The 14,141-nt window shown below is 35.7% G+C and overlaps 1 protein-coding gene across 1 annotated transcript in view; it reads right to left on the bottom strand.

Moving 5' to 3' along the window:
- Positions 1-6,522: 6,522 nt before the first annotated feature.
- The window catches only part of ARFGEF2 (ADP ribosylation factor guanine nucleotide exchange factor 2), a 107,942-nt gene continuing 100,323 nt past the window's right edge, over positions 6,523-14,141 (bottom strand). Inside the window, exons 35-39 of the mRNA XM_044663812.1 lie at positions 12,964-13,094; positions 11,871-12,039; positions 10,260-10,398; positions 7,798-7,915; positions 6,523-7,278 (exon numbers count right to left, since the gene is read on the bottom strand). Of these exons, the coding sequence (XP_044519747.1) occupies positions 7,102-7,278; positions 7,798-7,915; positions 10,260-10,398; positions 11,871-12,039; positions 12,964-13,094 (734 nt within the window). The 3' untranslated portion in view covers positions 6,523-7,101. The remainder of the gene's footprint in view (positions 7,279-7,797; positions 7,916-10,259; positions 10,399-11,870; positions 12,040-12,963; positions 13,095-14,141) is intronic.

Below are 14,141 nucleotides of genomic sequence, written 5' to 3'. Positions count from 1 at the left end.
AGGGAGGGAGAGAGGGAGGAAGGGAGGGAAAGAGAGAGAGAGAGAGAGAGAGAGAGAGAGAGAGAGAGAGAGAGAGAGAGAGAGAGAGAGAGAGAGAGAGAGAGAGAGATGAACATACCAAAGGAAGTTTATTGAAGTAGAAACCCTGGATTGACTTTTGGCACCAAGAGTTAACAATTAGAGTAGGAAAAAACAACAGTTCTTTTCTAAACCTTTGTCAGACTTATAACAACTTATTAGCTACCTACCCACATTTACTTTCAGATGAAGTCAGAGCACAAGCTGCTCTGAGGAGAAAAGAATTCCTTAAAAAGTTCTGAGATGTAGAATTGCAATGTATTCTTCGCCAGAAGCAGTTTAAACTTAGAATTACTGAAAATAGGGTTAGTCTCTATGTGACAACATATCTGTACAGGAGACATGTTAACTGTATCTAAAATGGTTTGTTTTCAATTTTATAAAGTAGTGCTGGAAAGGATCACCATTTCATAGGAGGTGAATTCAATCTTAGACCTGAACATCATAAAGTTAAGGGAATATTCCACATACGTGGTAATATAACTTGATCTTGGGACTATATTATAGTTGCAGCATTCATACAGTAAAAACCAAACAATGAAAAGCAAATGTTGATGATACAGCCAAACCCTAAGCCTCAGCAGCTTTGCAGGCCTAATTAGAACATTGGTCCTATGTGAAGATCTGATTAGTGAGAGATCAGTTTATATGTACAAATACGGTACATGCAAGCCTAAATGTTTCCTTTCATTTGCCTCAGAAGCAGCATAGACTGGAAAGAGAATTGAACTCAGAATCATTAGAAATCTGGGTTTGACTACATCTCTAATACCAGGTGTGATGACAGGCAAAGTTCCTAAACTTGCCTGACATTTAGTTTCTCTACTGGTTTTGAAATAAGATTATATCTCACAAAGTTAGGAAGAACAAATGAAATATCAGACCTATTGCTAGAATTCTGGCAACTTGAACAGAAGTGGGCAACCCAGGTGCCAGCAAAATCTAAAAAAATCATCCCAGATCAAATAATGATCAAGAAATCCAATAAGAAACTACCGCTAAAGCGACGTCATCTGTCCCAGAAGTAGATGGTGTGATGAGTAAAATGCAGTAGTTACTGAGGCATGTTTCTTCAAGCAAGTTAAGTTTATTAACAAGGATGCTTGTAGTTATTAATAAAGTGGGTCACTGTCTCTTTACTGAGAGGAGGGAAAAGAAAAGTTCTGGGTCATTGGGGAACGTCACAAATCCACTACAGTTGTGAAAAGGGGGGCTGGTTTTTGAGTGTGGATGATCCCAACCCTCTGACAATTAAGGAATATTAACTGCTAGGTGACTTTGTGGGTAGAGTGCTGTGCCTGGAGTCAGGAAAACCTGAGTTCAAATTTTGGCGTCAAAGCATTTACTGGCTGTGACCCTGGGCAAGTCACTTAACCTCTGATTACTTGATAGAAGGAACCACTGGATAAGGAAATGGCCAAGCACCCCAGTTATCTTTGTGGAGAAAATCTCATGGAAAACTATCGTCCATAGGGTCACATGACTCAACGATTAGTTCAACAAAATTGCTTCATGGGCCTCAACTGTTTCTAGTAATCTTGTTAGAAAATCTGAGCCAACCAAATTGGACCCATTTTGTTAGTTATCCCCTAGGGGGAGATAAAACCACCCCTAATTTCACAAGGGTAGAAAAATTATCTTTTTTGGAAGGGCTCAACAGGTTTTTGTTTATAGGCAACAAAACAGGTTTCAGGTAAAACTGGTTAGCTGACAAATGTCCCAGGGGCTAGCTAAAAAGGTATGATAACATAATTCCCTTTCAATCAAGCCTTTAAGCCAATTTGGACTGGAAGAGCCCACAGTTTTGAACTCAACTGAGAAGTGGGGTTTGATAAAAGGGAAAATAGGGTCTATTACAGAGTAGAATCAATTATTAAATATTAATTTAATTATATTAATTATATATAATTATGCATTATATATATAAATATAATTTAATTTTCCTTAATAGTTACCTGCCAATAGTATAGCAGGGCAGTGCTCAGGCTGGAACATGCAAGGTTTTGGGGTTTGAGATTTCTAACACACTGTCCTGAGCTTCACCAAAAAACAGAAGGGGCAGAGCTGGACTCTAACACCAAGCCCCAATCAGCAAGTAAGGTTGGAAAGAGGAGTAAATGAAAGAAAGTGTGTCTATAGTCAAAGGATTATTGTAGCTCCTGGAATGAACCAAAATTCACAAGTAATATGTGAATACCTGGCAGAAATGAAATAAGAGATTTGAAAATGAAATAAAGACTCTCCTGGAAAGAACTGGAAGGAGAATCAGTAGCTTGGAACAGAAAGTGGTAAACCTTATTTAAGAATATTCCCTGGGGGGAGCTGGGTAGCTCAGTGGATTGAGAGCCAGGCCAGGAGACTGGAGGTCCTAGGTTCAAATCTGCCCTCAGATACCTCCTAGTTGTGTGACCCTGGGCAAGTCACTTGACCCCCACTGCCTACCCTTACCACTCTTCTGCCTTGTATCAATTATAAGATGGAAGGCAAGGGTTTAAAAATATATGTCTCTATAATATATACAAAGGAGAAGAGAGAGAAGTTCAGAAGGAAGGAAAGATATGCAAGACAGATCTGAAAGTAATACATTAAATTAATTATAAGTTTTTTTAAAAAGCAAGTTATGTGAATTAAGAGATCTGTAGTGTCATATACAATCTTTTTGCATTCTACTTTGTATTATGGAAATGCTGATTTTGTTTAAGTTAAAAAATAATATAAAGTGCAATGCTAGCAATTATTATTCATATTCAATAGTTAAAAGGTATGACTGCAATCACTAGAGTATATGATTATTAATAATGCAGTATTACTAGTTTTTGTTTTTTCAGTGATAAATTACTTGCAGCAGTTTAAGGAGAAATGTTAAACTTTTTTTTATGTCTAGTTTTCTTTTATCCTTTCAGGGAAAATAAAAAAATCAAGACTCACAATCTGTAATTACTTTTAATAAAAACATTCTCTCACTGACAAGGCATTTAGTAACTTAGAACTTTAATTTATTAATCTTTTTAAAAGAGCTCAGAGGAACCTGAAGTCAACTAGCTCAATGTCCTTATTTTTATAGGATAATGTGGGGTACAGAGAAGGGAAGTGATCTGCCTAGGATGATACCAGTAGCTAGGAGCAGCATTGACACAAGCTTGAGTTTGGGAAAGAAGCATTGACTCACAAACAAAAAACAATAGCTTAATGTGCTTTAATTACTACATTAAAAAACAACTTCATTTTTAAAACTTTATTGATTTACCACCTGATTAAAGCATGGAATATTTTAACAGTATTATACATAATATTTTTACATAGAAAACTTTACATAGCATTTCATATTATATAATTCTGCTCATTCTTTCAAAAATGTTTACAACCATTGGATAAGGAATGCTTTTCATTAAATTATCAATATTAAATGCACTTAATTATAGCATGTAGATTAAACCAAAGTAGCTATTTAACTAATTTTAAGTAGGTAAAACATACTTTTTTGCACATGAAATATATTTGATGCAATATGCAGAGAAAAATTTTTTAAAAATCAGAACATTGAGAAAAACCTTTGATCAGTATTTAACTTTTTTTTGATCAAGGGTTTCTAGCCATAGTCATTCTTTAAATGCTCAGCTTTTCTGTTTAAACTTCAAAGTTTCTGATGGAAAAACAGATCCAAATTTAAACAACAGCTATCTTAAACATCAATGGAAAAAATACCTATTTAGGACCCAGGTTAAATTGAGAACAAATATCCACTTGCATTATAACAATAAACACTAGAAAGGAACGAGAGGTGGACACTCTTGGGATGAAATTTGTCAGAAAGCAATGTTAGCACTTTTTCATATCATTTTGGAGGCATCATCAAAAGAAATTTTTTAAAATGTTCAGATTATTTTCATTGTGTGCAAATGTAACCTTTCCCCTAAATGTTTTAACCTTTTTTTACCTCTAGAATATAGAATTCATAGTGCATATTCTTTGGTTATGTTAGAGTGCAAGGATGGGAAAGGGAAGATATAAATAGGACATTTTAGCAGAAAAAAATCCTGTCTAGAAATGTCCAACTTCCCTTCCGAGGTTCATCAGCACGATGCCTATGGCTACATATTTTCCCACTGCACAGTGAAGAAAAACAGAAATGGTAAAGAAAGCTTGGCATTTTAAAGAATATCATTGTCTAGAGACACAATCAACATTGAAGTGCTGTGAAAAAGAAAGTTGTGAGCTCTTCATTTTCTTACTCTACAGTTTTGCTGAATGGCAATCTTCACTAAAACCAGACACGCAAAAATCAATTTCATCAAGTTCTGAACAACAGAGGTTATAAAGTCAACTTGTAATGAAGTAATCTAAGGAGAAGGATAACTTCACTCCAGAATCAGGCTGTGTTTAATAGTTTACTTACTACTAGAGGCAAAGTGCTCTCTGCAGCACTTTTCCAACCTAGCACACTGGAAACTGCTCTAGTTGATTTTACACCAAGCTTGTCAGAGGTGCACTGGCAGCAAAACAAAAATGTTATGTTCAAAAAAAGGTTTCTCTTAAAAGGATCTGAAAAAATAAATTCAAGCTTGAGTGTTCAAATGGAAAGCCCTGCATTGCTGTCAAGACTTCAGAAAAGAGAAATCTTGTAGTATTCATGAGTAGGTTTTAAAAGAGTAACACAGACATAGCTTACAGAATGATGTCCTGGTCAGCATCATGTGACAACAGCAACAGTAATACATTATAACCAAAGCCCACCTAACATTAGGAATCCCCGGTTACTGCGGGGTTGACTGCCCATTTATAACCCGGCTTCTGTGGAACTAACCGCCTTCTACACAAGGTAATTTTGCTTAATATTGTGTTTTTCAAGGAATAAACCGAAGGCAAGGGAAGCATGTGAGTAATCTGACTGAAAATTCTTCTGGTTCACATTAGGTAGAAATAATGGCACACTAAAAACACACACACAAGATTCTCCACACAAAGGGGGCAACCATTATGAAGACCAGACTGCACATGGATAGAGATGCTTGGTTTTCCTGGCTATATTAAGTAAAAACAAGTATCAACAGAAACCAATGACATTATATATGTAAGAACCTACAGCACCAGGGAATGAATCCTTATATTAAATTTGATGTTGCTAGGTAAAGAAGCAATGACTTCAAACATAAATAAGTTAGAGGTTACCTTTAAAAAAATATTTGAATCATGGTAAAATATACTTATTTATTCCTTTCTACTGAATTCAACTTTCTTATGTGCATTTAATAACTTAAAGGCCCCAAACTCCTATTATTTCTTTGGTAATAAAATTAAACTCTTTTTAGGGGACAGGGAGAAAAAAAGTCAAGATGGAATTCTGCTGGCCAAAACCTGTTGGTCAAGGCTGTAAAAAACATTAGTGAGAACTTTTATTAACAAAAGCACCAGGAATCTTACTCAAAAAAGAACCCTAAATCCATTGGATCTACAAACTGGTTTCCCAAGATATCAACCTCTAAGGCCCCAGAAGTTTATATTAACCAAAACTCAACTTAAAGGATCAGAGGGTATAGTTAGAAACAGAAATATTTTAATAATTTTGAATAATACTTTTAAAATAATTCTCAGTGCTGCTAGATGCAGCTCATGAAAGGGCTCAGATTGCACAGAGTAAGGAATTTTATTTTCCTTGCCTATAATGCATTAAGCTTGTGACCTTCCCACTATGCAATATGCCAAATATGGGCTTCCAGTCACATTTCTACAGAAAGACAACTGTTTTAAAACATTAAAAAATTTGCATTTATACTTTAGGTATACTGCAGTTACATTATTGCACTGTCAGCAGTGGGATGAGAATTCTAGAGAGCATTCCTTAATGTGTCAACAAGGGTGATGTAACTGCAATGCTCCATCATGTCTGTTTTCTGGCTGCTTCCACTGACCCCACGTAGGCTGTCCTACCATCCCGATACCATGTGCTCACTTCAGTTTAAGCACTGACTTCAGGCAGGAGAAATCCTAGTATGATGCCTGAGGCCTCTCTCCACCAAAGTCATGACTAACAGACTCTGCAAAGCTGTTATATTAACATTAGGACACACTCTCAGTTCTATAATAAAAATAAAAATGTCCTGATTTTTATTGTTCAAATATAAATTAACTCTGGCTACATAGACATCTTCACTATTATGCAATATATTTAAGAGGGACTAGATTGGACAATGAATTCTGGAAATGTTTTTTAACTTTCCATATTATACTCTTACTTCAGTTTGAGCAATTTCTCGAAGATGTTTGCCTTCTCTGATGGCTTAGCTCTAAGGTACTTAATAATACACAGGTAGATAGGAGGCATTCACCATAGTCATTGTTATCATCCAACCTTAAACACAGCGTGTTGACATTTTTGATAAAAGCTGTTGATGAAATACTTGTAAAAATTCTTGGATAGCAAGAGGTAAGCTTCCTTCCTTTTCCCCTACTTTCTCCAACCTGGACTAATAGCTCATCCAAAACTAACACACACCCAACCTGTTCTACCTTAGTGTGCACTCAAAGAACAAAAAAAAAATCCAGCCTAGTTTTTAGGTGGCAGTGAGCCATTACAATATATTTTTATTAACATACTCTCTAAACAGCACAAACCTATACAACTATATTCAGTATTTTCAAAGATAGAAATTCTCTTGATAAATCATTTACAACCAATTATGTGAATTAGATAGAAAATGACAGCATCTTTCATTGACAGATTTGACAGATTCCAATCAGCGAACAGGAATAGAATGACAGGGGTGAAACAGACTTCAATTTGACAGCATTAACTCAGGATGCAACAATTTAAATAAAATAGTACCAACCCTTAGTTAAGCTACTTTTATGAGATGCTCCTTATTGGCCAGAGTAGGATGGTTACTTTTCCAAACCACAGTATGAAATGCAAAATGCTGCTTCCTTGGTTTTCACAGTAAAGCACCAATGAGCATTTCTCCCCTTGTGAACGGAGTTGTTACCAAAGCTTGGCAGAGGGTCAGCAATGACTAATCTTGCTGGGAGCTACCAGGTTGGTACCTGTGTCCCCATTAGCTGTAATGGCTCTTTTGGAATCCATATTTTGTACACGGCACCTATACGAAGGAAAAACTTCCGCAGAACAGCTCGAAGCTCAGGGATCAAGTCAAACTGCATAATTTCACATAGATAGGGGTAATACATGGAAGCATGTGCTTTAAACTGGAAAGGGAAAAACACTTGTGAATCACACAAAACTAGATGAAGAACTCATCATTTACAGTTACAGATACTATCATTTGCTTTTCTTAACATTCAGTAAGTATTTGATGATATAGTTATTTACTAGAACCTGCATTCAACTTGAGAACTAATTCCTCATAAATATGTCAGGAAACTTTATCTTCATGGGGAAACTGCTTTTATTATTGGTATTTTTTGCATTCCATTCTAACAGTATTTTTCAAAAATCCCAACAAATTATTTTTAAAGGAATTCAAACATTTCTTGGCCTATAATACCCAAGTATCTCAATAGTTTGAGTCCTGGATTCTGTCCTTTTATAGCAGAATATATAAGTTAAAAAAATTTAAACCAATTTTATTCTTCCTAAGTCAATGGGTATTGTTTAAGTAGTAATTAAAACCCAACTCCAAATTTTAAATATTCAGATATGGGGTAAGGTAAGTAAAACACAGTGTTCAGACTTAACAACAAAATAAAATAAATAAGAATATTTACCTTTTCATCACTTATTTTGAGTGTTTTGGTTAGAAGTAACAATAATAGGCTTGTCCAAGCCTCTCGATGGCTTTCTGAATTCACGGTAATAAAATAACCCAAAGCTTCACTACAAACACTAAGGGGAAAAATCAGAAAGGAAGACACTTATATACAAATTCATTCATTCAATAAACAATAATCAAACGTTTAGTTTGCACATTATTCCCTATGCTTAGATACTTTCTTCCTCTGTTCCCACCTGCTAATATATCTCCTTTAAGACAGAATTCAAATATCCCCCTTTCTATAAAACTTTTTCAGATCTTCCTTATTTTGCACCTATCTCTTAGAACTTTGTAAACCCTCTCTTACACATATCTCAGAGGTAATTTGTATTACAGACACTGGAATACATATGTTATTTTCTCCTCTGGAAGAAGAAACTCCTGGAGTGCAGGACCTATATGTTATTTGTCTCTTAAGACCCTGCATAGTATATAATACTGGTATTCTGTAGTATATTATTGAATGAAGGATGGGACTATGGAAATATACAGATAAATAAAATAACTATTCTTGCCCTCAAGGAGCCTGTGATCCAGTATGGAACATAAGACATGAACATAGATAAGTGATATATAAAATAGAATGTGATAATAAATAACAGATATATATGTATATAGTATTTTAAGGTATACAAAGCACTTTCCTTACAACTGCTTTGAAACATTTTTAGGGCAGGGATTCCCGATTTTGTAGAAGATGAAATAGACACACAAAAAATTATTCCTCCTGCTAAAGTTACTGTGTTAGAAAGTTTCAGAGATTAGACCTGAACCCCAATCTCACATGGTTAAATGTTCTGAGAAAAAATGAAGTTATTGCTCGTCTATGGTTACAGGACACTGTTCATTCATGCAACAAGCATTTAATGAGTATTTCCAGTACTATGGTAGCAAAGGAGCATAACACACAGTGGTCCCTGGAAAGTCAAGATCTCTACATATAAAACAGAGAGGGGAAAACTAACTGCAAAGTAACATTTAAATGTACAGTGTACACAGTACACACAACAAATAACCATATAAAACAAATATGCAAAGAAAATGGAAAAAGAAAACCCACTTTTCCAGGTGAGTTTATTATCCACAATTTTTCCCACCATACACACTGCTTCTTTCTTCAGCCTTAATACTTCTCATTTTGTTTTCTGTCACAGAAAATGTTTTAATACATTCTTCTTTTTAAAAAAATCCTTACCTTCTGTCTTAGAATCAACCCTAAGTATTGGTTCCAAATCAGAAAAGCATTAAGGCATAGGCAACTGGGATTAATGACTTGTCCAAGGTCCCACAGCCAGGAAATATCTAAGGCTGCATTGAAACCTGGACCTTCTGTCTCCAGGCTTGGCTCTCTTGTCCAATGAGCCACTTAACTGCCCCTGGGTTTTAGCATCTTCTTAAGAGAGGCTATTAAATTTCCTTCTTTGGAGATTTCTTCAAAATAACAACTATCTTTGGAGCACATTCTAATATGTTAAGTACAAAACCAATATTTTTAAGACCCTTTTTAGGCTCTAAGTCTAATAAAGAGACTTTATAAGTAATAAAAATAATTAAGCAAGACTTGAGAATATTTTAGTATAAAATAATTGTAGAAAAAACACTACACATGTGTCAAAAGGCCTAGCAGGTGAAGTCTCACCCCTTTAACTTGTACGACCCTGAAAAATATACTGAACATCTGAAGCTCAGTTTCCCATTCTGTAAAATGGGGATAATCATGTTTGTTACTCTGTTTCACAGAGTCATTTCAAAAAAGATCTCTGTAAATTTTAAAATGCTATAAAAATATACATTGGCATTATTACACATCAGAAAATGCTACACAATGGTAGACAAAATAATTTCACATTCATAAAGTCTTTTTTGGAAAACTCTTAAGTTTTCAAAATGTTTATCTACATTATTTCTTTTTACAACCACCTGGTGAAGCAGGTAGGGCAGATCCTAACATGGAACTTTCTAAGACCTGGAAGGTATCCCAAGTTTAATGACTTCAGCCCCCTGAAATGAAGTGCTCAAAAGGTCTATGCCCAAGGACGCAGAATTAGTAGAATTGTGGAACAAACAATTCCAGGTGCAATTTTTTTTTCAGCATGTGATGCTATGTCTCTACTTTATAGCCATTATCATCTCCATTTTATTGGTAAGTAAAATGACTCAAAAGTTTAGGGACTAGGCAAGATTAAATAGCAAGCTGATATGTAGTCATATATTGATTCTAGAAAGACCAGGGCATTTCTCCCTATATTAGACTTTCTTCTGATTTTAATTCCATTTTGTACCATACAATTAATGTTAATTACCCAAATATTCCTTTAATAAATACTTTCCAATTCCCATTCCCATTAGATAAAGGAAGTCTACTTTGCCTTCCTTTTGTTTGGGGAAAAACCACAATGAAACAAGCTATCATACCTTAAAAGTCGATGCTGTATCTCCTCCCAAGAATCTTTGCGGTTTTCATCAATGTACATTCGGAAGAGAATTCTTAAACAACATGCCAAACTGCTGGTCTCTTGTTTTAAAAGATTGGGCTTAGATTTGCCTTTAAATCCTAAAAGTAATTAACATGAGATCAATACTTTTGGAATAAGTCTTAAAAACAGTTTTTGAAGGAACATCAGAACTTTGGCACAATCATTTCTTTTGGAAGTGATAGAAAAAGCTTATACAGGGGATAGCTAGTTGGCTCAGTGGATTGAGAGCCAGGCCTGGAGATAGGAGGTCCTGGGTTCAAATCTGACCTCAGATACTTCCTAGCTTGTGTGACCCTGGGCAAGTCACTTTATCCCCAATGCCCAGCCCTTACCACTTCTGCCTTGCAACTGTCTCTGGGGTTCTACCAAGAAACTTCTGTGTTGGGAACTCACTCACTCACTCACTCACTCACTCACACTCACACTCTCTCTCTCTCTCTCTCTCTCTCTCTCTCTCTCTCTCTCTCTCTCATCTTCTACCTATCCAAGTAATCCTAATAAATTTCATTAAAATCTAAGGATCAGGCTCCTATTTTAATCTAACAGAACCAATATGTAATACAGGTTCTAAGATAGAAGGTAAGGGTTAAAAAAAGAAGCCTATACATTTTCCTACATTCATGTTCAAAGCACACTTGAAATAATTCCATTTAGTGCCAAAATAAGAAAGAATGTCTCACAGCATGAGAGGAATCACTTATTTTCTTCTTAAATACGACTTTTTATGATCCTATTGCAGATTTTTTTAGTTTTTATCTGTGATTTCATTGGTGTTGGGAATTTTTGCTAATAATACAGATTGGCAGCTCACCATCTTGGAAAGCTGCCCAGGACTCTGAGAGAAGAAGTCACTTGCCCAGGGTCACAGAGTCATTGGGTGTCAGAAGCAGGGCTTGGGCCTGAATCATCCTGACACTCTGGCCACTCTCCTGCAATGCCTGGCACTCAGTTTTCTGTAATAAAATTAATTTAATGAAGCAACCAAAATGTGTGAGTGTTTAGGAAGCTTCATGACAAATCAAAGGGAGTAACCAGATCAAATATACAGCTGAACTATGTAAACTATTGACATCATTATTTTCAGTTATGCTTTACTTTATATGGTCGGAAGACTAAAATTTGGGGGAATTTAAAAATGGGGAAGGGTTTCTGAACAGAAATGAAATATGGGGGGAAATTTAAATATATACTTTTTAAAGGCACACTTCATAGAAATGAATTTGCTGTTAGTATGAATAGAGAAGAACTGAAAAAACCCAAAACCATAAAATTCAGATACCCCCTGCTATATTTACACAATTTTCTAATTTGTGAGGAGAAAAAACAAAAACTTTCAATTTTCCCTTGGCTCTTCCTATATCCTCACATGCAACCCTTTTTCACAGAACAATTTTAAATTCATATTATTTAAATTTGACTTCCATCCTTTAAAGCATTTTTTTTCAAGTATGAAATCATATTTTCTGGCTATAGGACAAAATGTAAAACACTTTCTCCTTAATACCTTAGGTGTCTCATTCTGACTTGATAAAATTCTATTTGTTCTTACCTGCTCTCCACAGGACTGTTCGCTGTTCATAATTTGAGTTAAAGGCCTTTGAGAATGAATGAGACTCTTGCAAACAGTCTAGTAATTTAAAAAGATGCTGTGAAGACATGTATTTATACATTCCTTGATCCTCTGTGTCTATATGAATATCGGCATCCAGTGTATCTCTCTAGGAAGGGAGAATAAGCATAATTGAGGGAGATCATAGGCTTTACAACAGGAAGAGAATTTAGATCAAGTAGTTTTTGCATATTAATTAGCAAGGAGGCTATGACGTGATCCTAGAAGGAATAGACCAGGCACTATGGAAAGTACTGCCTTTTGGTGGGGAGTGACATATTTGCAGTCAACTATTTATAGTTTAAACACAGTGAATCTGGCATTCATAACACTTAATGGCTTACACAGTACTTCAGAATATACCATTTTATTTGATTTTTCAGAGGTCTCTGTCTATTGTATGAATTACCTATGCATTAAAGGCAACAAAACCTGGGTTCAAGAAAGCAAAGTGATTTTTTCAACTACACAAAGTCAGACCATGAATTCAGGTCTTCTGACGGTGTTTGTTACATTCTACAACTGGCCTCCATATTTCACTTGATGAACCTTTCCCCTATTTTAAGGCCCCTGGATGAGGGTGTTGCTTAGTAATTTCCTCAAATGGGCCTCCATCCTTAAATTTTCATATTAGTTTTCTCTGAATGTGCTGCAATCTCATGCCTTTGCTCTGCCTGTTCTTCAGAATGCTGAGTCTCCCTTTCTTCAAATGCTCAATTCCCACCTGTCTCCTTTCCAAGTCAAATTCAGCACCCCTTCCTCTAGGAAAACTTTCTAGTTACCTCAACTTTCCCGTCATAACTCATATAGTCCTCTGTATTGCTCTAATGAATTTAGGGAGGAGGGTGTATTCTAAACACCTGGGTTGGACTCATTCTCCTACTAAAACAATTTCTTATGTAAATCTTGTAGGCTTCCAATGATAAGCAAAGTACACTGCACCAGAGAGGTCTCCACCAAATGTTATATTACCAACAAAATTAAGGGGGATTTGGGTGGACAGGATGCACTGCCCCAAACAGAAGACCTTTACCTGAGCTGCCACCATGTGCTCAGCATCCTCTTTTTTGCTAGTTGCTGGATAGAACACTATGTTGTCAATGGTCTGTATCAATTCCAGCTGAACCACACACTTGATCAGGAGGCTAGCAAACAGCTTCTGGTCTAGGTGGACAAGGCAAATTAAAAGCCAAAATAAACCCAGGGAGTTATAACAGTGATAAAGATGATGAAATGTTAACTGAGTCTGGGCACACTACATTGGAAATGGACAATGAAAAATGCAGATTTGGAAGTTAAATGAATTTCAAAACTGGTATAAAGGTGACTGGCTTCTCACCAGAAGAAGCTAGTCAGCATGGAATCAGAGAGCTCACTTGTGAGAAATGAGAAGCCAAGGAAATTGGTAGAAAGTGATTCCTACTCATGGTTTTGATCATCTAATTCATTACATTTATGGGACTCCAAGATTGCCATAAGTACGCCAGCTACAAGTAAGCTGCCTGTCACTTAGCTCACTCATTCTGAAGGCTTTGAAGAGCAACCTACTTAGAAGCCATCTCATCTGTTGAAGCCTTTCTGATCTTTTCCCCATTTAGAAGTGGTTTCTCTATTCCCCAGCCTCTCATCCCTCCTCTCTGTTTAATATTCTCTCTGTACACAGCACAATCTAATTAACTATCTACTACCTATCATTCCTGAAATGAACTATAAGTTTTTAAAGGCAGGAACTCTGTCCTTTGTAATCTCTGATTCTCTACCACTTATCAGAGTGATCTAAACATATGTGTGATTTCAAAAGCTAATGAAAAATTCTTAAAGAAAAAATTCTGAATTTAAAAATAATCTGTCCTGGGCTTTAAGAAAAACTAAAGGCATATGCCTGGCTCCTATCAAAGAGAAAAAATTCCTGTATCCAAAACATAACCCATCTCATGTCTTCATTTATCCTCAAGTTCAATGAGAAGTTTTCTGTGAAACTGATTCCTCTTTTATTTGATCATATAATATTGTCTTCCACCTATGCAATGGTTTTATTCTTGTTTATATTATATTTATCTCATTTCTCTGCTCTAGAAATCTTATCATTGTATCTTTTCCCCAAGCATATAGCATATGGTACAAAACACTTAAATACTTTAAAATTGATCAATCCCAAAAGGCCTGAGAATAATTTTAGATGATGATGATGATGATGATGATGACAATAAT

This window comes from Gracilinanus agilis, chromosome 2, assembly GCF_016433145.1.
Source record: "Gracilinanus agilis isolate LMUSP501 chromosome 2, AgileGrace, whole genome shotgun sequence".
Classification (NCBI taxonomy): Eukaryota; Metazoa; Chordata; class Mammalia; order Didelphimorphia; family Didelphidae; genus Gracilinanus; species Gracilinanus agilis.
Note: the sequence above shows the minus strand (reverse complement) of the source record. Positions and strands in the feature narration are given on the sequence as shown.